We start from the raw sequence: 26050 nt of genomic DNA on the forward strand, positions 1-26050 counted from the left end.
CGGTAGGGGCCTGTCGGTGGGGGCGCGCTGGGCGTCCCCGAGAGCCCAAATCGCGCAGGGGGAAAATTGGCAAAAGTTGTCAGAACCTCTTTTAAATCAAGTCCTGTGTAGGAAGCTCATAAGGGTTTGAGGGTTTTTTTGTTTGTGTTTTTGGGGTATACCACGTAGTGGACTTTACTAAATAAAACTGGGAGAAATTGTTACTTCCCGTGAATTTTAGTAAGCTGTATCTTGACGGATAGTTTTGCTCTAAAGTACATATTTTTATTCCAAATTCTGATTCTTTCCAGTTATGTAAATAGTTTTTCACACTACGAGAACATATATTTGGGGTTTTTTCCATGTCTGTGTCACACTAATGCTCAGTTGCTGATGAATATAAATTGCTGTACTATCTGACTTTATCACTGTTAAACAGTATACTAACTTCAGGATTTGGTATAGTCAGGTCAAGTATTTTTTTGTTTGTAACAGTACTTTAACAGCAAGCAAAGAATGTAAAGAAATCCAAATCAAGCATTTCTTCCCCAGCTTTCTTCTTTGTATCTTGTTAACATCACTTATAGCTTGTATCTAAGGTCTGATTATAGGGACTTGGTTGCTAGGCAAAAATTTAGTATTTTGGGAAACTTCCTGTTCATGGTACTTCTGAAAAACAATCCAAAGCTGTTTCCTAATAGTCCATGTACCGTGTAAGTTAAACAAAATTTTACACAGTTAAAAAGCAGTTACTGAAAAAGAAGTAGGCCTTATCTCTGCTGTATAGCTGGCCCACCAGCACTAACTCCATTTTTTTCTAATCTGGACAGCATGTAAATGACTCCTAATCTTCTTCCCTCTAGTCTTCTTTTTCCCTTGAAAAAGCACCCCAAGATGCTATGTGTGTTTTGGAATAGCATTAGACTTTGCCACAAATAATAGTAAAACCTCCTGGAAAAGCTTAGAGAAAGTAGTCTAAGAAAAACTGCACAGTGACAATATTAAAAGAAGAAATTACTTTCTATCTTCATGCTGAAGTGTATATGATTATTATATACAGTATTCAAATTTGTTAGAATATGCATTCTACTACACTACTACACAAACTAAAACAGCAGCATGCACGTCATTTTGATTGTAAATTGTGTCAAGATCACTGCATCTGATAGAAGAATTCTATTTTTGTGGGTTTGGTGATAAAAATCCTAGTTTTTTTCTCAGGATAGTTTTTGAGTTCACATCAATCAAGACATCAGTTTCTTTCAAATCTTTTTCTGAACTCAGAAGAAAGAGAAAAGAAAGGTATAATGATGTTATTTAATCTTGGTTTGAACAATGCCAAGAATCTATCTTTAAGAGAGTCCAATAAGATCTGTATCTATTAATCATTCACAGAGACTTGAAGTAGGGCATAAAGCCCATGAAATCCACTCTCTTCCAGAATAATTTTAAATTCTTCATGTTGTAAAATAAATTGTCTTGCTTAAAAACAAGAGATGTTCAGCAGAATTGCATTCATTTAGGTTACAAATTAATCTCTTGTTATGTAATTGAATATAAAATAATGCTTTCTTTCCTTTTTATTACAAAAAAACTTGGTAAGCCAAAAGCAGAGAGTGAGAGGTGGCCAAAGTTTTCAGCTTCAAAGGATGCGTTAATCTCCACTTGTGATTCTGAAATTATGATTAGGATTTTTATATCAACCCTGGGTTTTAATGAAAAATTGGTAACACAGTGTCTCTCCCGTGGGAGTTCATATAATTGTACAGTATTGGTGAGGGAAAAGTGTGGAAAGAGAGTAAGCAAGAATGCAAAGAAGAAAAATTAAAGAAAATAACCAAAAGAAAAAAGTTCGCATAAATATATTCCTTAACACATTTTTATAATCTTTGCAAATGCTTGGTATTGCTGCCAATAAGCAGCTCTATCAAAAAACAGAACCACAGTGTGCAAGCTTCTTAACATAATGCTGTGAAACATTTCAGTACTGGCCTGTGTGTCTCCTGCTTCCCTTCCTTTCCTGCACAGTGATACCTGGCTGTCTCCACTAAAGGTGAGTTTCACTTGAGGACCAAGCTTGCAGTTTAAGTATTTAGAGGAAAAGAAGCTAGTTTATAAGATAACAGGGACATAATAAGTGCAGTAATTTGATATATTCACTAAATTACCTATCTCATTTATATATCCAAAAGTCTTGAGTGCCACTGCAAAAAATGTTGGCAGTTGAGACACAGAATCCTGTTTGGAGCTTGAAAATCCAATTCAAAACATAGAGGAGGTTGATTTGAATACTGGTTAAACTGACATGTTCAGTAACAGAACTGGATTATGTAAAAGAACTTGGGAAAGAGCCAAACACTGGTTTTAGAAAGAGAGAAAATGCGGCAGTTGAGCTACCCTCTGACTCTCAGGAGAGCTGAGCTTTGCTCTCTGCCTGACTGGCCGGGGTCATTTCCTCTATTTATGGAAGCTTTGATACTCCTGAAAGCACCATGCAGCCGCAGTGCTGTGTACAGGTGGGGGCATGAAGAAACCAGTTACGTATTTCCAAACATTTTTCTGGTCAATTGGACAAGAAATGAAAGTGTTTTGCAGCTACGATTTGGTTTCTGCAGAAACCTCTTTTTTTAGAGTAAGGTAGTTACTGTTATGCATCTCTTAAAAATCTGGTGGCTGAAATTCCAATGTTGAGAGTAAGTCCTCTGGGTCTCTTGTCTCATACCACAGCAAAAACCCGGTCATTGAATAGTGGTGCGTAGGCTTTAGTCACAGAAATACTGACAAAGTCAGTGCTCATTTGGCAAATGTACAAACAATTATAAGAAGAGCCTTGCACTGGAGAACCAAAAGACACTTAAAAAATATTGGTTGAGCTGGTTTCACACACTTATAGGAAGGGTATTTTTCCCTTTGGAGAAGATGAGCAAATTAATCAGTTTGCACAGGGTTCTGCTGTGGTTCTCCAACAAAGGCAGGAGCTGAGCGGCTGGATCTCCAGATTCCCAGCCAGCTCCCCCAGCCCCAGAGCTGCCTTTCTAAGCTGCAGCTTCCTTCTACAGAATATGAAATGCTCTTTTTTAATTTCACTTCTACATTTGGTTATTCAGGAGGGCATGTCAGGTGTAACTTAGGACAGGACTGAGTGTGCCAGCATGCTGCACAGACATCACAGCGGCATTGCTTTTTATGGCCACAGCCTGGCCACCTTTCAGTAAATGGCAGAAGTCCCATTGGCAATATGGCCAGAGTTCCAGTTATAAATGCCAAATTAGCATATGTGGATGATGACATTATGGCTGGTCAGAGGCACACTACAGATTTCAGAGCTGTTGATAACATATCAAGGCCGTCACATGCCTTGGACACCGTTTAGATGGGGCTGCAGAGATGGGAACCCTTATGGAGGGTCTTCTTGCATATGCTTGTATATACTTGTTTTCTGTTCTCGTACTTTACTAAATTTTTGGTTTATTAACTGTTCCATGTTTATAATATTCTCTTTTGGCAAGTAGAATATGCCTATATCTCTTTGGCTTTGCCTACATTTACTAGAGAGGATAATCACAGATCCCTTCCCAATTCCTGCAGTATTACCACTGTCTTTAGAGACCTAGCAAATGTTTGCAAGCTGTTTTTTAACTTTACTGGGTACCATGTCTTTAGTGGTCTTAGTATGTGTTTCATTATAGAATGAAAGTAGTTCCTTTGCTATACTGTATTAGAAAAACCTAGCATTGTCCAGAAAAAAAGTATTTCTGACTAAATTAAAAAAAAAAGAAGAAGCAAAAATTGATTATTATTTCCATGGTGTCATTACGGCATGGCCTGGTACTTGAGTCTCAGCCTCTCTTACAGGATGCTACAACCTGAGGTAGCAGCAGGGGTCTTGAACCACTATTTAGATTGACCAGCTGACCAAGTTCTGCCTGGTGACAGCCTGGAAGCAGGATTTTCTGCAGAGAAGATCTGCTCCTGGCCCACATGACCATAATTGGAAACTTCCAAAATGATGGTTGGCAGGACAAAGGAGGCCTCTTGGTGACAGTCCAATAGCTGTCCGTCTTGTGTGTTACCTGCTGTGGGCTCCAAGTGATGACTTTGTTGGTAACTCAAACAAGCACAGTCAGGCTCAGATCAGACTGCCTTCCTTTCAAGGAAGATTTCATGAGGACAAAGCCCTCAGTGAGCTGCTCTGAGCACACTGCTGAGTCTACTTTTGGGAGGAGGTTGGACCAAGACCTGGGCGTCTGGTTTGACTCCTCCACAAATTAGTTCATGGGCAAGGGTAACTTCCACCTTGGCTCTGATGTAACACTCCACACCACCGTGGCTGCAGGGCAGGAGGAATATGGTACTAGCATACACCACTGGGCAGCAGAAGTCTCAGATGCCCGTCCAGAGGCTGCTGCCTGGCATGGGCCTGTGGGCTGCACCCACTCCATGCCACTGGCTGTCCTCATATGGCCAGCAACACCAGTTTGGGGGCCCTCAATAGTGGTGTGTGCTGCAGAGCACCTGGTACCTTTCTACCTGGAAGAAATTGGACTGGCATTTCATTTATCTGGGGAAGTGGCCAGTGTAAACTTGACTCATGTATACTAGTATGTCACCTGCTGAGAAAGCCAATTGTAAAATTAATTGTCAGGAATATGAGATGTATACTTTTCCTAATTGGCTTCGGTGCAGTTATATCCAAAGGCCCCTTTCACGGTCATTCATAGAGTTTAATTGCTATAGTTAAATACTACAATTTAAAAAGGCCCGGAAGGAGAGCTGAATATTAGGCTCCTGATGAATTATAATTATCGCTTTGTGTAGATGAATGGAAAACATTTCTAATTAAACTACTCTTGTTACACAAATTAATAGTGTGATCTGGATAAAGTACTTCTGATTTCACATATAAAATATTTCTAAGGGCACCAACTTTGTGCCAGAATTTCATTTGGCAGTTTATATTGTCTTTTAAAATTACCTGACTTTTCAGTCAATAGTAGCTTATCATAGGTTTCTGCAGTGAGGATGTTTGGCAATAATAGAATGATTCAAGCCTTGTACAGAGAATAAAGTAAAATAAAACTATGCAACTAGCAGACCTTCTTAGTTCTACAAGTATGGGAGATTCACAGTCTGACAGGAATTCATAGTGTGACTGTCACACGTTTTCTTCCTGTATTAATTTCATCTCTGTCTGAGGGTGTTTGCGAGACATGAACTGTTAAGCTAATACTTTGAAAACAGGAAAGCTCATTAGCAGCTCTGGGGAAGGGAGTGAGATGGGCAAGGAAGGTGCAGGTCATTAAAGGTTTGAAAGAGAAGGAAGTGTGAAAGTTTTAAGAAGGATTACTTGACATGCAATCTGTCTGTGCTCTGTAAAAACCCAATGATTTTTGTATATCTCGAATTTCTTTTCTCATTAGTGAGACGTGCAATGAATAAAGTAAACAAGCAAATGAAAAGGTTTCAGCTGAAGGTGTCAGACCGCATTTCAAGAAGTGGATTATAGATAATCGTTCTCAGATGACCGGTAGCTTCACGGCCTAATACATGTAGCTGACACATTAGGTGTTGACAGCAGCCGTTTCCAACACACCTCATTAGACATTTGGTTTAAGATTTTAGAGCATCTGTCTGTAATTCCAACCAGGTATTTTTGAAGGGCATAAAGTGGCAGATAGATGGCCACCTTCTGACAGAAGATAGTGAGAATATTGTGTCAAGGCATACCTGGTACATATGGAAGACTGTCCCTGAAATTTTCTGAATGCATCCCCTCTTGTGTATGCAGGAGATTAGTGCTTACTGTATATATAAAAATTTGGCACTACTGTATCTCTCTAAACATCACATTAATCCATCTGTCTGTCACCATGGTAACAAGGCTCCCTATTGATAACTGAAGAAGAGCTGAACCATTAAAACTAAACGTACACTGTTAAAACAAAAAAGTGAGCAAGCTCACTTGGTGTAGCACTACAGAGAACTGAATGGTCAAAAATGGGCTAATTAATATTCTCTATGCATTATTTTTACAGATTACATATATTACAGATCTGAAATAAACCCTGTTGCTAAAATGGTCCTTAAATCTGATCTTTGCTTCTTCACATCTATTTTTCATATATTCTGCTGAACTCAATATTTAAAAATGAGCATTTTTTCAGACATTTACATGTTCTGTGGTATATATTTGTCCCAGAAGATGGAAAGATGAAGTAAATATCTTAAAGATACCAAGTGCAAAGCAGAATAGAAATGTTGCCGAATATTTTATTGCACATTTTCTTTCTCTCTCTCTCGCTTCCATACTTGTAACTTTGCCAAAATAAAATCGGTAAAGTGCACACGTTCATTAAAGGATCAATGTCTAACTGAGTGTTGTTAGTTAGTTGGACCTGAGATTTTTTGAAAAGCACAGTGTTGTGGAAACTCTGACATGAATTACTGAACTTCATAAATCATTCTTGGACAATGAATTTCCATTTTTTATTACACTGGCGCCACACATACTATTAATGGTAGACTTGAGTCTATAATTTTATTAGACTATAAAGAAGTCTTTGATTTTAGAGCTGAAATAAAGCTTAAAACTAACAGCTGACTTCTCATCTCCTTCTGTGTTCATTGGATGACAGGACCAGAGAAAGAAACGGGAATACTGTGTTTAAGAACACTTTGTCATATTCACTGAACTGAAAGTATGATTATTCTTGTTTATGTCAGGATTTACAGCTCTTTGATCCATGGTTTAAACTATGGCCCTGATCTTATAATAAGCCCTTGGGTCAGGAGGTAGCTCACAAGAGCATTTTATCAGACACATGGAACGTTGACAGGTTGGAAGGTCAGATGGGAGCATTGCTCTATTTGTGCACGGGGAGGTGGCGTTTGTACACGTGCATGTATATATATCAGTTAGATTTTATTAAATCTAATGTCCTAATGAGCAAACATGGATGGTTTGCTCTGTTACAGGGTATATGAACCCTTGGAGGACCTGAAAGATCAACTGAACCTATTTGGTAGAACCAGAAGGCACAGATGCTACTAAGCAGCATAAAGTTTCTGATTCACAGCTGACATTTAAAATGCTTTCAGCTCAGAAGAAGCTAAAGGAATTTCCAAGTTTGCAAAAGCGACCTCCCTCTATCCTTTCTTCCCCCCCACCCCTCTTCAGCTGGATGAAGAAACATGATTCCTTGAACTGATATAAAAGGGTATTCCTGTCTAATATGAAGCAGACAAGAAAGTAACAATTGAAGAGAGTCTTCCTAGTTTTGCCTTTGACAGAAAATAAAAGAAAGTATAATTCTGAACTTGATAAATGCCAGGGTTGTGGCATCTATTGCTCTGGGTAGACAAAGACATGATAACACAATCTGACAGCAAATGCTTTTGGGGGGTATAAAAGTGGCACTTGGCCATGCAGATGATGGCACTCTGTGATGTATGTTGTGATCTAATTTCACAGAATCACAGAATATGCCAAGTTGGAAGGTACTCACAAGGGTCATCAAGTCCGACTCCTGGCCCTGCATAGGACCATCCCCAAGAGTCACACCACGTGTCTGAGAGCATCATCCAAACACTTCTTGAACTCTGTCAGGCTTGGTGCTGTGACCACTTCCTTAGGGAGCCTGTTCCACTGCCCAACCACCCTCTGGGTGAAAAGCCTCTTTCTAGTATCCAACCTAAACCTCCCCTAGCACAGCTCCATTTAATTCCCTCGGGTCCTGTCACACAGAGATCAGTGTCAGCCCCTCCTCTTCCCTTCACAAGGAAGTTGTAGACTCCAATGAGGTCTCCCCTCAGCCTCCTCTTCTCCAGGCTGAACAGACCAAGTGACCTCAGTCGCTCCTCATACGGCTTCCCCTCAAGGCCCTTCACCATCTTCACTGCCCTCCTTTGGACACTCTCTAATAGCTTTATATCTTTCTTATACCAAGGTGACCAAAACCATTTATCTTTGTTCCAAGCAGTACATCACCTCCACCACTAGATCCAGCAGGCCTTCCAAGACAGTGACAGCCACACGCACAATTTCTCAGTGTTCCTCTAGTGTGCTAAGCTTTCTAAGATTTTACGGAGGTCTTTGTTGATCAATACAATTCATTTTGTTTTCCCAATGGTTAAAACAACAATGTAGTATATTCCCGAGATACAATTAATTTTAAATAATTTATTATATAATTTATCCTCCAGTGCAATCAAATAGCATTCCTAAGGTTGGAAGGAACTTTTGGTTTTTGCTTACAAAATTATAAATTGTAGCAGCTTTTTAATTAAAGCGCAAAAGATTGTGTTAATCTTCAAAATTTAAAAGCCTTACCTCTTAAAAATTACTATTCCCATTTTAATTCAATACTGGGAAAAAAATAGGCTGTCTTTTCAAATAGAGTATTTTCAAAAATAGTATTCTTATTTTCACAATTTTTAGAAATAGCAACGTTTCTTTTTTTTTTTTAATTGCATTTTGCAAGATCTGGACAACAACCTTTTTTACTCCAGTGAATTCCTTCCTCTCTTGAAAACTTAATCTTGTGAAAATTTCCTTTTCTTCAAAATGTGTCATTGTAATATAAACTTGGTTCGAATCCTCACAGCACAGGAGAGTTACTTCCCCACCAGCTGTATTTCTGTCTTCAAGCTATGTCCTCTCGTCCTCTCACTCCCGATGGAATAAATTTGAGTGTCCATAGAGGGCATGCTTCTGTACGGCCCATAGATCTGGATACTGTTTATGTACAATGGAGTGTTTTTTCAAAAGCTGTTCTGGCACCTTCTGACTTACACCCCTGTTAAAACCCCATCCAAGGAGGAGTCACATAGCCTGACAGCCCACCAAGCAACAGAACCAGCCCAAACAACTTCCAGCCAGAGCATCCCTTATCCATGGTGGCCAAATCTAGTGTTTCTCTTCTGAAGTGATCTTCATAGCAACAATAGATGGAGACTTAACATGTAAGTACTTGGGTTTATTTATTCAAGGCGTTAATTGTGGTGAACTCTTCTGTTATGAGAAATACTTTGATCTACATGTACTGTACAATATGCTTTTATTTAAAGTTCTCTGCTTGCCATCTATTTTGAGTAAGGTGTTTGAAGGCAAGTATTTTCTTCCGTCATCTCAGCTCCATGCTGGCCTCCTGGAGAGGGATGGAAGGGAATGTTGCCTGCCTCTGTCTGGCAGGGATATAGGGCAAGCAGCAAAGCAGTGAGATACAGTCGATCTGCCTAAGAGAGCCTGGATTTTGTTCTTGTGTGAGCCTTTCATGGCACAGGTCTGACAGCTGACCTGTGCAAAGAGCATTCCTCAGCCTTCTCAAAGGCAGGAGAGGAGCTAAGCTTATGAAGTATAAGAAGATGGAGAGCTGTAGCCTTTGGTAGGTTGGTGGAGAGGAGAGATAAACTGGTGCTTTTCATGACTTTGGAAGGAGGTGGGAAAAGGAAGTGGGAGGATTGAGTTTTTTTAGTCTTGTTGTAAAGAGAGGAAATTCTTGCATTTGTCTTCTTGAGGAGGTGCAGAGGAAGGAAGGAAATAAGTGCTTTTTTTTTTGGACGTGTATGGAGAGAAACATTCTGCCCTGTGAGCACTGGTTGGAACAAACATTCATTAACATAAAGGCCTTTCTTGCCCTACAGACCCAGGTGGTGCTTCTGAGGCTGTGCTGTTGCTAACACATAATTGCCTACCATCCCAGGGCTCAGGATTGCTCAGAGGCAGCAGCAGTGCTGAGATGAATATAGATAGACTGAAAGACAATTTTATGGGGCTATTCCATGTTGAAGAGTTCACCAAAACCCACATGAAGAGATGGTATGGGATTTATATTTTCATAGGAATTCTCACACAACATGGGAAATTGTAATTCCCTGAATCCTACCAGTCCATGTGGTCAGCAAGATGAGTGCATAGTCCCTCACAACATGGCATGTGTGCAGCTTGGCTGGGTACGGATACTTCATCCAAGATTAAAAAACTGCAGTGCCTGAAATAAACACAGGTTTTCCAGCTTTGTAGAAGCCAAGGTTCTGCAGAGGGGGAGAGAGTGCCAGCTACCCACTCTGGAAGAGTGGAGAATTGACAATGACTGATATTTTTCTCTTAAGTGTAGTCGTAAGAACTACATAGCCACATCCTGTGGGAATGTGAATCTTGTCTTTTTTTCCCTGCAATGGGAGAGTCCACACTGGGCAAAGAGCTATCAATATTTCAGTGTTGCTGAAGATTATGTGGGGATACAGCCTATGGAGAATGGCTTTGAAGATCTTGACTGTAAACAGACCCACCTTGGATTTGCTGAAGCTCATCTGTACTAGATGCCTCCTAAATATGCATGGATGTCCAGAATGCTAGTTAGTGATGAATGGCAGGTGCTAACTCTGAGACAGGCATCTCATATTGAGTTTTTGATTATCTGCTGCTTGTTCCAAATACAGACCATAACATGGTGCCACAGGGAATGTTAGTCTCCAAGATGCAAAACCTCTTTAAGTTATGAAGTGTTGGTTATTGCAAAAAAACCCAAAATGGTCCTCAGAGAAAAAAAAAATCTATTTTATATAAGTCTAGAAATTCCTGCAAGGTATTGGGATGTGACATCTAGTGGCTTACCTGGCCCTGTCAGGCTCAGCAGAGGCCTGAGATGCTGTCATGATTTTTTAAAGTTGTTGCACAAGGAGGAGGTACAGTGGCAGGCACAGCAAGCAAAATAACAGTGGGTGGAGTATGTTTGTAGTGTAGGCTACACAAAGGTTACAGATGTGTGCTAGGCGTATTCTGAGCAACATGCTGTGGTTAGCTGTTGTGGTTAGAGCAGACAATTGCTGAGTGTTGTGCATAATGCATGACAGGCAGGGCTGTGGTATGCAGATAAAGCGTGGGATGGATTTTGCACTAAACTATGCTTCTGTGAGTGTGAAGAAAAGATGAAGCTAGCCTGCTAGGAAAGCCCTAGCTTTGACCTGTGTGCCAAAAGCTAGCCTGCACCAGATGGCCTGGACGAGAATCACAAAAAAAGGAAAGTTAAATTGGGTTTTCATAAATCCCCATGAGCTGCCCCTTCATGCCACAAGTAATTTGCTTTTTGTTAGAATTTCTTTGTGGAAGAAAACTGCTTCATTGCAGTTATCTTCAGAAGTGGAAAAAATGCCAGGTTTTACAGATCATTTCCCCTTACAAGATGTTCCTTCTGAGTAAGGTGTCCCTAAAAATCTGCCTGCAGTTTCTCCCATAGGCAGTAAGTGTCAGACTTTTCCCCTCTTGATGTCCTCTGCCCCTACTCAGCTCTGAGCAGCCACTTGAAGCTTCAGCCATAAACTTTACCAAGTATTCACCAACTCTCAGGTATCCAGGGCTGATGCTGTTTGCATGAAGGACTCAGACTCTGCATGGGTGTTTGGAGACTTCATTCTTATGCATGTAACCTCACTTCATAAATTTTTGCATGTAAATATTTCTGTTTCTATCTCAAAGTTAAAACTTACTAAAAACTGAAGTTCATCAAGCTCAGATATTCACACAAGTGTTCCCTCCCTTCCCTCTTTCCATCTGATGTTACTGGTCACTTGGGGCTGTGTGGCTGAGAGACAACTGAATTATGACGGTCCACTTCATGTCCTCTGAGCTGAAGAGAAGGCAGGCTGAGTATGCTCTGCTAGAGTCAAGGTGAAAATGTTTCTCCCATGTCTGCTTACACACACCTGTGGTACAAATGAATACATGGATCTCACACTTGGAGGAACTCTGGTTACTCGTAAATGTTTTGGTTACATTTATATCAAGTCTGAGTTGAAATTGTTAGAATCATAGAATGGTTTCGATTTGAAGGCATCTTAGAGATCATCTAGTTCCAACCCTCCTGCCATGGGCAGGGACACCTCTCAGGTTGCTCAATGCCTCATCCAACCTGACCTTGAACGCCTACGGGGATGGGGCGTCCATGACTTCTCTGGGAAACTTAACCTGTTCTCCATATCTCATTTCTCTAGGAAGTTTTTTTCCTATTTTGTTCCTGCTGGTATTCTGTACCTACACTCCTTTTAATCAAATAAAACATACCAATTCAGAATGCCTCCGAGAGTAATCTTTGCATATTATTTATTGCATAAATAATTTTCTTTGGAATTCTGAATAGTTTTCCTGGATTTGCTGGTTACAGTTTTATTGGTTTAAGATGTGATTATACTCCAGGCTGCCATTTGCTCATCAGAATTAATTTATATGAATGCTAGTAGGTTAGTATAAACTAACTCTACAAAAAATCAGATTTATAAACTCATTCTCCTATTCTGGTGTAAAAAGCATATGTTCTAAAGTATTTCCAAGTCAGTCTCAGAACCTTGGCCAAAATCTTCTCTTAACCATACAAATAATCCTATACCTCTTCTTATAAGACATTCTTGAATGTTTTTTAGAATAATTATTAAATATTAAAATATTAAAATAATTAAGGCTAATAATCTTATAGGAAAAAAATAGAAATATGCTAATAATCTTATAGGAAAAAATAGAAATATGTGTTATGAGATCCATTTGGACATATTTGAAGAAGAAAAACTTCTGAGAATGCTTAAAAGTGAACCATTGTGTTGACTGCAATAAGAAATATGCATATATTAAGTGAAAACCACATTTCCATCAGAAGATGATGCATCAACTAGTAGCAAAAGTAATTGCTAAAACTCTGGTGCCAGAAACACATACCTAGTTGGGCACACGCTTCTGAGCAGAGCAAAGCCCATCCATTTAAGTGTTCACAGAAATATCGTAATGATAATGATAGTCAATAAATTTAAAAAATAGCAGAAAAAATGCTTTTGGTTTTTGATGCCTCTGACCACATTTGTGTATGATAAGTATCACATTTCTGTTGATTGTCAGACTTCCTTTCTCTACCACAGTGTTGTCAGCCATATGATTCATGAGTCATATCTAATCCTTTGTATACAGAGCTCATTGAATATTCAGATTCCACAGAGTATAAATTACCAAGCAAATGAACTATTTTTTTTATTCTGTTTGCTAGGGGGGAAGGGAAGGAACCCAGGCTTTCCAAATTTGAAATTAATTCAGTCCTTGCAGTGTTGCACCCCTGAACAGCACTCCTGTCTTATTGTCCTGAAAACAATAGCTCTGAGAGGTGTAAAATGACCTGTTCTCTCTTATTCTTTTTGCTCAGTGTTTTATGGTAGGAAGGTGGGAAAGAGGGGTGAGTGTGAAATCCAAGACCAACATTGCTGTTTGCTGAAAGAAAGTGTATGCCGTGAGGAAGGGCAGGTCTAGAAGAGAAGTTAAAGGTAGAAACAAGTTAAAGGTAGGAAAAGAAAAGAACAAGAAAAAAGCAATGATATATAGTAAATCTTCCCCGTTAATGATGGTGAATGTGACAGTGAAGCATTAAAGAGATTTTCAAAAGCAGTTAGCTCCATTTTGAGATGGCCTAGTTAAGTGTTTAATGGTGTAGATAGCCCCCCTCTGGGATTGACAGAAGTCTCTAATTGCCTGATTCCCCTAGGAAAACTATTATGTATTTTGTATTAATCCATATAAGCACACATCATGGATGCATTCCACTGACAGCAATGGATGGTTCTCCTGTAAATGCTCAAAGTGCATAGTCCAAAACAGTGAAACAGCCCACAACTATAATTATTAAGAAGGCTTTTCTTAAAATGAGTGTCGTGCTCCCTCATGAGCTTGATGGAATCACTTTCTTGCACTCTACAGCAAAGCACAAGTTCCTACTTTCCAACAGTACAGTGAGTGGGTGTTTGCTGCAGCAGCAGATAAGAGAAGGAAGAGGCAGCCAGGAAATACACATAGGGGGCAAAAACGTTTGTATGTAAGATAAACTGGAGCATACTTGCAGTTATTGTTTTGTCAACTAGGTGTACAGTCCCTTCCCTAGCCTCAAGTAGGAAACAGGAAGAAAAAAAAGAAACACCTCTAAAAGAGATATTCTTTTACACAGGAGCTATTGGTTAAAGAACACTATCTCAAAACATTTTTACTATGTTAATTGATTAATTAAAATAATTGCAATTGACAGCATCCCTTTAATTACATGACCCTTTGTAGATGTGTATTTTATTATTTTTTGTTTTGTTTCCTATGGGAACAAACTTAGGCAATTGTTTAAATTGTCATTCAGACTTTCTTCTCTCCCCAGAGAAGAATTTGGAATTTGCTCAGCTGAATGGGAGAGTACAAGCTTCAAGTTTAATTATATTTTTTTAGAAGTTTCCAGAAAATCAATGAAAGACAAATTGATGCCAATGCTTTGTGAAGTACTTGGGCATTATGTATTATCATCCTGAGCAAGTCGTAATGAGATGGGTTATCCAACAGTCCACCATTACCAGACACAAAGGTCCTGCTTTCCCTTCCTTCTCTGTCTTTAAGCTGCATGTTCTGTTCTCTCACTTTTTGCCAGCTCTTGAATCCTATGGGATGCCTCCATGAGCACATCTGGTTGAGCCTGAAGTTCAGTGTCAGCTTAGACCAATCTAACTGCTGCATACAGTCCTATTCTCTGCCCCTTTATTTTAAAGATATTTAAGTTTATATAATGTATATTTATAAAGAGTAAAGCTCTTTCTTCTTTCACTTCCCTTTCCCTGGGCAATGTGTTCCTGCCCCTCCCTTGTAGCAGTCCTTTGTCATGCTTTGTCATGTCCTTTCCTTTGCTGAGTCATTTCAGCATGATAAAGTGGCAGAAAATGAACTTGGCAAAAAAAAAAAAAAAAAGGGAAGAGTTTTCTATTTCTGCTAATATTTTTGTACCAAGCTCTGCAAAACATCCAATAAGCAGTGGTGAGACTGCAAGGGAGAGGGTAGAAGGATCTGAGGACAGGCTAACTGCCACACTTCACCGCTAGTTTAGGAGCAAGGAAATGTGGAGAGAGGCCTTCTTCCCTTGGTGCTTGTGAGCTGCGAGCTCTGCTCAGCCACTCACCCATCTTATGTCAGTTCACTTTTGGTCATGGAGTGGCAGCCATCTGGTCCCCCAGTTAGCCACAGTATGGGATTCTCTTGTCACATGGAGAGAGTCAATGCAGACTATGGGGAAAAGCCAGGTGGTTGTGATGGGGAAAGAAAATCCAGCTTGTTCCATCCACTGCTCATACAGACACTCATTTTAATATTATTTGTACAGAATGAGACCTGCAATTTGTACAGAATGAGACCTCATTATTTGCAAAGAATGAGACCTGGCTCAACAGTGAGGAGTTTAGGCATGAAAACACCTAGAAATTGGAAAGAGATGTGTGGTGAAGAGTACAGAGAGGTATGACCCATGATCATGTTTATTTCTCTGAAGTGCTAAGTTCATTTCCTGTACGTATTCTTAGGAAAAAAAAAACCAAAGTGGTTTTAAAGAGGAAGCTCACGGAAGAAAAACAACTGTTTTGATCAATGGGGATTAAGATAAAGCTGTATGAATTATATTAATCAAGAATTAATAAAGGGAATACCTGACCTTCACTAAAGTATACATAAATCTCTGTATAGTACCAACCAATTAAATTATGCTGTCCTGCATCAAGCAATGATCAATGCAAGGTTCTTCACAGGGAAGCAAAGCATCAAACAAACTTTAATTCACTCCACTGTTCGTGCAGTGTACTCTACCAATACATGATGTAGAACTGCAGAAAATTATTTCCTGGCTCTAGTGAGGGAACTTTCAATGTGACTGGTAACACTGGAAAATTTGAGGTTTTTTCCTCATATAACTGTACTTTCACGGTCCTTTCTTTTGGCTGGCTCATGTTCTGTGTCAGCTTCCCAGAATCAAAGACTTTTTTTCTTTCCTTCACTCAAATTAGAGCAAGACAAAATGTTCAATAGGCTTACAATACCACACTGATAATATTGCACAATGCTCATCTTTATTTTTTCAGTTTAAATTGTAAGATTTTGAGGCAGTCTCCCTTCATGTTTGGAATCAGCCATTGATCAGGAAAGCATGGCCAATTCTGAAAATTTCTGGATTTGAATTGCATTTTTAAGAAGAATTCTCACTTTATTCTGCTGGAATAAATTAAAATATCCATAGATTCTGATTTCTATCCAAAGCAATGAAGTTATATGATAAGAGGCCAAAGTTAGAAGTCGAAAAACTACCAAAATATTCCAGACTCTATATGATTAAGCCATTTCAGATTTTTAAATTATAAACAATTGTGTTTCTAATGCTTCAAAACAGAAGAAAAAGAAAGCCACCTCGATTAAGAGATATGGTTTTAACATGCAGTGGATAAATGTAAATACAAAATTAATTTGGTCTCTAGAATTTACCATGAAAAAGCTTTCTTACCTCATCTTGTCTGCTTAACTCACCTACTGCAGAAAAGTAATATATATTACACTTTGTTGAAGGCTGTACAATAAATGACTAGTCATCTCAGTCTTTTGAAAGCAAGACTTAAGAGGTACTTAAAAGCTTTTTGGACCTGCTTAAGTCAATCACATTGTTGTAATGAAAAACTCTTTTTTTTGTTTTATTCCTTAGAGAGTGATTATGATGTGCATTCTCACTCTCTCTTCCTGCCAACTCTTATGAAATATAATATTTCTAGTTTACACAACAGCTTTTTAAAGGAAACTAAGTACTTTCACAAAATGAACAGTTGGTAAGACTAAAATGATGGCAGCAAAACGTAAAACAGCACAGAAAAAGGAAAAAAATATTTGGTTGGGAAAACTCTCAGCATTACATACTCTTGACATTTTAAACTGGCATGTTTTATATACCGTAGCATTCAGCAAGTTTGGATGTGCAAGGCTACTTTCAGCGTCTTGCATGACAATGGTATTATTGTTTGATTTCTTTCTCATTTATTTTTCAAAATTCATAGTGAAATATGTGTAAAATGTGTCTAGAAAATGTGTCCACAGCAGTGCCTTTCTTTCCACCTGTAAGAATATTAGAAAAACTTTCAGTTCAATATTTGTCACTTCATCCCCCTTTTTTGATTGTAAACAAAGAGCATTTTATTTAGCAGTGTTGGACACATGAAGTACAGATATCTTACATATAGAATGCTAGAGTTTGCTAGTTTGTGTTTATTTAATCACTTAAATACTTTGCTTGATACTGCTTCCAACATATTCAAGCAGATTCTGACATGAAGCATGGTAACAGATGTTCTATATAGGTGACATTTCATCACAGCAAATTAGCTTCCTTGTTGTTTTAAGACTTGCCCTTATGATACCTCCACACTGCACACAGGGTAAGAAACAGCAATTTTTAGTGGCAACAGTTCTTTCATTAGCATTTGCCTAACAAAAAGGTAGTTTGTCTTAGATTTTTTTTTAAGCCAAGTAATATTGCTGCATCATATTCATCTATTGCATGAGATCAACCTGAGTCCAAAATAAGAAATCAGAAGAGTACATACCATAACACATGATCCGACAAAGTTTTATGAAGAGAGAATATTTGTCCTACCTACTGTAAGATTTAAACTATTCAGCGCCTCAAACCAATTTTCATTACTGTGAATAAACAATAATAAATGCTTTCAAGAATAATGCTGACTTGTGTGAAATATTAGCTGTCTAAAGTCCTTTCTATAGGGGAGTTTTCAAATTGTTTTGAAAAAAACTTCAAATAGGTGTTGATAGTGTGTTTGTAATGTTTGCGAAAGGATACGAATAATACTTGAAATTCCAATGCAATACTAGTAATGATTAGGGACTAGAACAGGCTATCATGTGAAAAGTACAATGTGTGGCACTGGACAATCCTGTTAGAATCAAAGTAGACTCATTATTGGAAAAAAAAGTGTGTTTGTTCTCTGAGTTTGACTTTTAGAATTATTTTTCCATGCACTCCTCAAATTTCTTTATGTATTTCTCTCAGTTAATATGCCTGAAGTTTACTTCTCAATTATATAATGTGTTAAAACCCAAGGGAAAGATTGTGGCATGAGACAGCGGCTTGAATGAGGTGCTGATATTGTTTACAAGTGTTTTGCTTTTGAAGAGTGTTTCTGAAATTAGCCTGAGTGCTACCTGTGAAGATAAGCCAACAATGACATTTTTGCATAAACCGTTTGCTCTATTTGTGAATGTCTAAAATATTCCATAATCTCAGGAGAGAATAGTGCCATTTGACATGACACAGTCATTAATATTGTCAAAGCACTGAAGACAGATCTCCAGCAATATGCTAATAAAAACATGAGGAAGACTAGAAGTGCTTGTCAGTGAATAAAAAAGATTCTGTCAGCAGCCTTCTGCTGGCATACATAGATGCCGTATTCATTAAGGAAGAAAAATTATTAGCTGTTTATAAAGACCATTTCAAAGAATAAAAAATGCTGTGATAGCCAAGTTATAAGATAGCAGGCAAACTGTCGACAACAGGCACTATAACAGGAGGTGGAGATGGAAAGGAATAAGGCAGCAACATGTGTGCAAAAAGGATTCCAATGCATTTGCATGAGAGATGATATCAGAAACTGTTTTTATATCCTGCTGCCATAGGACTACTCCTTTACACCTTTCAGAGGGAGACACCCCTCCATATTTTTCCCATGTGTCATTAACATTTCAAAATTATTTTTGTGTATCAATATAATGGATCATATAATCACCAAGATGTCTACCAGGCTACTCCATGTAATTTGGTCACCAAAGTAATTTCCTCCTAGAACAGGGAAGTTATCTAGTGCTGGTCAATCTGTTCCATGGTTCCTTTGTTATCACACACTGTTTATGGATAAAAAATTAGCTTGTTGTATTAAATTAAAGAGATAAATATTCCATTCCAAAATTCAAAACAGAATTATGAAAACAGAAAACACATTGCCTATGTTCGAGCACTTGTCTGCATCCTCACATGGTGTTTTTGCTGTCTCTCCTAGGACAACATTCAACCATGAGAGATGCAGGCTGGTTCAAATCAACTTTTTATCTCAGCTTTCTACAGAAGTTTGTTCAGTGTGCTTTTGAATTTTCTGAACTGTGTTGATTCCTACCGCATATCCCAGACTAGTCCAGTCTCTGTAGTTTACACAGCTCTGCTAGTAAGTTGCAAAACTTTAAAAGATGTGTTAAAATGAAAGTCTTTTAGCACTGTGCATGCCCGCTTATCTCTAGCAGATCATAAAATTATAGAATCACTTAGGTTGGAAAAGACTTTTAAGATCATAGAATTCACTGTAAACCTGTAAGTGCCAAATCCACCACTAAAACACATCCACGTCTTTTAAATACCTCCTAAGATGGTGACTCCACCACTTCCCTGGGCAGCCTGTTCCAGCGCTTGACTACCCTTTCAGTGAAGAAATTTTTCCTAATATTCAATCTAAAGCTTCCCTAGCACAACTTCAAGACATTTCCTTTGTTCTACTGCTTGTTATTTAGGAGAACAGACCAACCTGTACCTGGCTACACCCTCCTTACAGGTAGTTGCAGGGAGTTCTAAGATCTCCCCTGAGCCTCCTTTTCTCCAGGCTAAACACCTCCAGCTTCCTCAGCTGCTCCTAAGACTTATGCTTCAGACTCTTCACCAGCTTCATAGCTCTTCTTTGGCTGCACACGAAGAACCTACCAGGCAGAAACAACATCAAGCAGCTTTGAGACTGGTTCTGCCTTAGCTGTGGGAAGCCTCCCTGGCCTTTCTGCAGGCACTCCTGCCACCAGCGCTAGTGTGAGAAGGGCTTAGTGCAGGACTGCATTTATGGAAAGGCTTTTCCTTCATGGCTCGTCCCTTTCTGGGATGTGCAGTACCTTCTGGGACGTGAAGTCAGGAGAGAGCGAGGGTCTGTACGAACACGTCAGCGTCGTTGGACGAGCCTTGGTCTCCAGCATAGCATAATGGAGCATGTGGATGGCACCGATGGAGCAGCGAAACACTGGCACTCACGAGCGACAGCGGGGACAGCTGCCCGCTGGCCCAGCAGCGGTGCAAGCGCGCACTTCGGGCGGGCGGGACCTCTGGCTACGCAGGGGACCCGAAGCGCGCGGGAGCGGCGGGTTCCAGCCCCAGCCCTCCGGCCTGACTGAAACACAAGCCTGGACATGACCCCCGGTCGCGGGGGAGGGCGGAGGAGGGCGGGGGTGCAAGCGTGGCTGCCCGGGCCGTGCGGGGCCGTTCGAGGCCCGGGGCACGGCCAGCCCGGGCGGAGGCACCACCCTCCGACAGCTGGCGGGGTGGCCACGCCCCGCCCCGCCCCGCCGGGACGGCTCGCAAAGCATGCTGGGGCTTGCAGTCCCGCTCGACGCCGTCCCGCCTCCGGCTGCGAAACTACAACTGAGAGAAACTACAACTCCCGGCGGGTAGAGGGGTGTGCCTCTGAGTGCCGTGTCGGAGCCCGCACGGGGCGGGGGCTGGTCCCGCTAGGTCGGGCCGCGTGGGTGGGGCCTCTCCGTGCCCAGCGGTCGTCCGCGGGACTCGGCTGCGGGAGTCGCCTGCCCTCGGCAGCGAGAGCGGGGCAGGATCGGGCCGCCGCCGCCCAGGGCTGGCGGCACACACCGCTTGCGGCTCGGCGGAGCGTGGGGCGGGGGCGGCGAGGGCTGAGCGGGAGGCGGCGGCAGAAGCGGAGCTCCAGCGCAGGCACCCGCTGCCCGGCGGGCGGCTGCCTGGGGGGGCGGCGATGGAGAGAAGTTAGCGCTATCGCCGCGCTCCAGTGGCCGGGGAGAGGGGGCCGGGCCGGGTCGGCTGGTGCCGGGGACCTGCTGCCCTTTCGCCGGGAAGCGACTGAGTGACCGAGCGGCCGGCGGGGGCGGCGGAGGGTGCGCGCCTGTGTGGTCCCGTCCCTCACCGGCTCCTCCCGCGGGCGGGCGGCCGGCGCTGCGGTGGTTACCGCCTCCCCCTGAAAATGAAGAGGTGGTGGCAGCTGCTGCTTCTGGGTCTGGCTGCTGGGGGGAAACCTGGATAGAGGCTCCTAAAGAAAGGTGGAGAGAAAGTCGCCGCTCTCTGGTTCGCGGAGGGGGAGGCCGGGCGTTTTTCTCACCTCGCTGCGGGGCCAAAGCCCAGCGGAGCCAGGGACGCCGGCGGGAGCCGCTCCTGCGCGCCGGGAGAGGGGGCGGGATGCGGGGGGGGCCCCAGCACCGCCGCGGGCCGTGGGCGAGAGCCTGCGGCGGGGCGGGGTGCGAGGGCCCGCGGCGGCGCTGAGCCGGGCGGGGAGGATGGTGCGGGGAGCGAGAAGTCTTGGTGGAGATCTCCCACCGGCGGCGAAGCCTCCCTGTCCCCTGCCTCCCAACCTCACTGCCGCGGGGCCGAGGCGCTGGGCAGCATGAGGCGGCGGCGGGGACCTGTTGTGTAGGGGGAGGCGCAGATTGAGCAGCGCGGCGGCGGCGGGGAGGGAGGATGAGGAGGACCTGCTCCCGAGGCGCTGGTGTCTGTCGGCGACTGGCCCTGCCCCGGGCTGCCGCGGGCTCGGGAGAATCCCTTCCTATGGAGTAGTGACAGGGCAGCCCTGCGCCCCCGGGTCTGCGCGGAGCGGCGGCCGCTTCCCGCTGGACTGCGGCTTCAGGAGGAGGAGAGCTTGAAGTGTTCCTCGGAGCTGGAGTTGCAGCCTGGTTCCTTACTTGAGTGTTTTTTTGTTTTTTTTTTTTTTTTTTGTCTTCTCCTCCTTAATGATTTGTTACGCGTATCTCTCGAGGGAACGTCTTAGGAATGGTCATTTTTAGCAGTGAAATCTGCTGCGCAAAGGAGGATTATAACAGATCTCTATGAATGATAGACTCGATTGCTAAACCTTGCCTTGACCAACCTTCTGACCCTCGGAGAGAGCTCTCAGGGTGTGCGTGGGAAGGATAAAAAAATCCTCCCATTTGAAAATAAACTTGAAAAAAAAAGACTAATTTTTTGGAGCCTAATTACTTTATAATTGCTTTTTTCCCTCTTTGTTTTGTGATAAGTTGTTTTGAAAAGGATTGTTCTACATGGTTGTTTTGTAACTGGTGGAGGAAGGAAGGATCCCTCTCAAGCGTTTCTGGTATGACAGCTTTGGTTTCTGAAGAGTTAACTGGTGTTTGCATTATACACCTCTTGCTAGTCTGGTAGCAGACTTTTCATCATTTTATTTGCATTTTTTATTAACTGGGGCTCGTGGAGAGGGCTGTCTTGGTCACAAGAATATTTGCACATATATATATTGTATATATTTTTGGTGGGGTTCTCCCCACATTTTACTCTTTCTTGATGACTCCTGGAGGTGGTAGTGGGCCCATGAAAGACTGTGAATACAGTCAGATCAGCACACACAGTTCTTCGTCTCCCATGGAGTCTCCCCATAAGAAAAAGAAATCAGCTCCCAAGAGAAAATGGGAGGTTTTTCCTGGAAGAAACAAATTCTTCTGCAATGGGAGGATCATGATGGCTCGACAGACTGGAGTTTTCTACCTGACTCTTGTTCTCATCTTGGTCACCAGTGGACTCTTCTTTGCATTTGAGTAAGTGATGTTAAAGTCTTCATATCTTCCTTCTCCTCTTCTAGTTATTTATTTTCTGACTGAAAGCAAAATAAACATTTTTATTTAGGTGTCATAGAGAATGCTGACTGAATTCACCTAATACAGGTTTGTATAATTGAAAATGTGATCTGATAAGATGCTGAGGAGTGCATAATACAGCTTGGGTTATCGTACTCTATGAAAAACTAATGTTTGAGGACTAACATTGAAGGTATATAAAAGCTCTTGCTGATGTTGCATGAGGAGTGTAAAACAACAGGTTTGGGATGGCCAGGAAACGATGTAGCTTCTTGTGTGTTAATTACTCTGAGAATCAAAACTGGCAGGTGCAAAAATACTGACCTTTTGTCACAGAACTGAATGCAAGAAAAAAGGTATCTTTCATTAGTTTATTAATTAGGCCTGTTTTTGTTCTCTTGACCTTGCTTAATAGCTTGTAGATGAGAATTCCAAGTGAGGAGAAAAAAAGTAAAGAGTCATACAATTTTGCATGTACCTAGCATTCCACCACTAGGTAACAGCATTAGTTTCTGTTTGTGATGATAGCTTGTATATGAGTTTGGTTTTAGTTTAAGCTATGTTTGCTTTGGTTTGGTTTGTTGTTTTTTTTTTTAAACAGTCCTTCTAGGGCTGTTTTCTCTGTTGCTCTGAATTTTCAAGAGTCCTTTTCATCTGTGTAAAGTGAACATACAGTGACAGCAAATCAGATATACTGATTTTTGCACTTATGTTGGAGTGGTTAAATTAACTACATGTGGCAATAAAGAATTAGGCATTTGATATGAGCAATACAATTTGACTTATATTTACTTATTTTTATTTAAGCACCAAGTACAAAGATATTTATACTTCTAAAACACTTTATATAACAATAATTGAATTATTTTTAAAGGGTTAGTGCTACTTTACCTGTTTTAAATTATTGTAGTTTGATTTGTGGCAGGGAAAAAAATCTTCACATTACTTTTTTTCTGGAATAGGAGCTATTATTTATAACTGAGGCTCAGTGCTGCCTACAGGAATTATGTTTGCTTTGCTAAGTGATACAGTTGAGAAACAAAGGTCATTCATTACTTGGTGTCTTCAAGCAAGAAGATAGTGACATTAACAAACCCAAAATTGTACCTGTTAAATGCAGATCATCTTAACAACACTGGTAGCAGTAAAGAAGGTAAAAATGCTCGGCAGGTAACCAGTGGCTAAATGCATATGTGAGCTCAGCAGATGAGTTGTCATTAGTGGGCTTCAGATTACTTTAGAGGGATTTATTAATTGTAAATCTTCTGCAGACGTTATGAAGCTTGAATATCATGTGAGTAGTTGAGATACCACAGTCAATTCTGGTATCTACAGTGCAAGAGTGTTTACTTTCCTGGTTTTGAACGGGTATTAAAGGTGTAACCTGACAGTATTGCATCAGGACTGGGTGCTACTGTATTCTGTTTGCCTAGTTTTGTAAAGCTTTTCTGTGTGGGCTGACACTTGCATCTGCGTGCAGTCTCGTCATCTTCAGAACAGCCTTTGAACGCAAGTGTAAATGTAGGATCGAAACTGTAATGTTTTATGGTCATGATTGTAAAACTGATTTATCAAACCACTATTTACAGTTTATTTGTACGTTTTAACACTTTGATCCTTCAGAGAGAAATTTTCTCTGCAGCTGCATGATTCAGAACTGCTAAAGCAGGATGAGCGGCTGGCTGTTCATCACCTTCTGATTTCATTACTACTGGGAGTTACGTGCTCTACCGGAGATGAATTCTGCAACTTCTGTCAGGTCTTTGAGATTATTTGCAGTGTAACCATATGTGATTGACAACATTTTTAGTCAAGCTACGGCATTTTCATGTATAGTTGGTGCTTATTCTAACTGGCAGTCTTGAAGCGGGGAAGAATCTTGGGCTTTATATAATATAACTGTAGAAATTCTCCTATGTACCGGTCTTGAGTCATTCTTGTATCACTTGCACTCTCCTTTTAAGGAAAATCAAAGTAGAGGGTGGCAATGGTATTTTATTTTTATAATTATAAGGTAGATTTTGGTCTTTAGAAAGCACTTGCATTGAAAAATTATAACTCATCCTCTGAAGGCTAATTAAAACCCAAACCTAGAGATTATGAGAACGGTGTTCAGTATGTTAGTGATGTTGCAACTGCATAAGATTGTCAATGTTAGAAAAAGAGGGGAGTTTTTGTTAAAGAGTGTTACTTTGAAGCAGTTTCTAACTGCGTTATTCCTAGTACTGTGAAGTTACTATTTATTGATCAGTTGATAACATCCCGAGTTGTGTCATTGCCATTACTGGCTTATTTGGTTATGATGCTTCTCATTAACCAGCTATTTATTGAATATGACAGAAATGTCTTTCAGTTCTTTGTGTACATGTGGAACAAAGTGGTTTTGAAATGGGCATGTGCCTTATGTGTCTGAACTGTAAGGTCCAACTGTCATTGAAGAGGAAGATACCCTGTATGTTCTTGGAATTGTTTGTTTTTGTTTTTGTTTTTTTTTTTAATTGTAATTAATTATTTTGTTCGTTTTGGTTTTGGAAACTGGAAAATAGGTACTCATGGTCCAGGTCATTCCCTGGTTGCACACAGTGAAGAGGGGAAGTAGGAAAGAGATTATTCCTGGAGAGCTAATTCCTTGAAAACATCATGCTAACATAAACAATTGTCCCTTATCCTTTGGCTTCATTTGTTTCTCCAACGTGATTTTCCCCCCCATTCCTTTTATTTTACTCTTGACATCCACTCATCCAGAGCTTTATCTCATGTACTTTGGAATACTCTTCAGGGGAGAAATACATTTCTCCAAATCAACAAATCTTAGGTCTCCAAAAACAAACATATGTCACACATTTTGACCTGGATAGCTTTTGACACTGAGCCATGCCTTTGTAATCTTTGTTTCTTCATATTGGTGCTTCTGTGCTTTTTTCTGCCTACTTTTTCCAGCTCCTGCTTTCAATTGGTTTTATTCCTTTCTCTCTTTTGACTTTTATCTCTTGTATACTCCAAGTACATCACCACTTCTTCCTTTTATCATTTCACTGTTCTTTTTAATTTTCAAAGAGATAAGCTAGGATTTGCTTAAAAGAAAAGCAACAAACCATGAGCTTTCAAGCAGGTAAAATATTTATAATTCCTGTCTCCCTCCCCTTCCAAAGGAAAAGAATGCAAATAACAAGCAGTTTTATTTCTGCAACTTGTCTATTAAATGTAACATGAATGATTACAAGCACTTTTGGGTCCTAAGGGGGATGCTGTGCTTGAGTGGTCCTTAAAAATTATACCTGTTTTAAATTGCTCAAGTTGAGACACCACAAATTACTGAATTTGTCTTTAAAATTTCAGTATATTATTTTACCTTGAAACTTTTTCCTAACTCTAATCATGTGGTATTTAGCTGTTCTTTTTTTTTTTCTTGTAAATTCGGTGTGGTGTTTCATTTTCTTTTTTTCCTTTGCCTTCCCCTGTTACACACACATGCATATTTTTCTAAAGTATTCAGTGCTCACTTATCAAGGTAGCTGCATGGAAAGCTCAGAAAACAAATTCCTTTCCCCAGAGCAAAGATAGCATCTGTAACTGAAGGGCAGATCTGCTGCTGTACCTAGCCAGTTCAGCCAC

General features: G+C 40.8%; 1 protein-coding gene across 6 annotated transcripts in view; it reads left to right on the forward strand.

Moving 5' to 3' along the window:
• Positions 1 to 21572: 21572 nt before the first annotated feature.
• Positions 21573 to 26050, forward strand: part of ZDHHC14 (zinc finger DHHC-type palmitoyltransferase 14) — a 96687-nt gene continuing 92209 nt past the window's right edge. The window contains exon 1 of one of the 6 annotated variants that reach the window (XM_064649234.1): positions 21573 to 22396. In XM_064649234.1, coding sequence (XP_064505304.1) covers positions 22146 to 22396 — 251 coding nt within the window. In that variant the 5' untranslated portion in view covers positions 21573 to 22145. Of the gene's footprint in view, positions 22397 to 24156; positions 24195 to 26050 lie in introns of those variants that run through there. The other 5 variants (XM_064649236.1, XM_064649235.1, XM_064649232.1 and 2 more) reach the window with 5 other exon arrangements.

This window comes from Pseudopipra pipra, chromosome 3 (assembly GCF_036250125.1).
Source record: "Pseudopipra pipra isolate bDixPip1 chromosome 3, bDixPip1.hap1, whole genome shotgun sequence".
NCBI classification, from domain to species: Eukaryota; Metazoa; Chordata; class Aves; order Passeriformes; family Pipridae; genus Pseudopipra; species Pseudopipra pipra.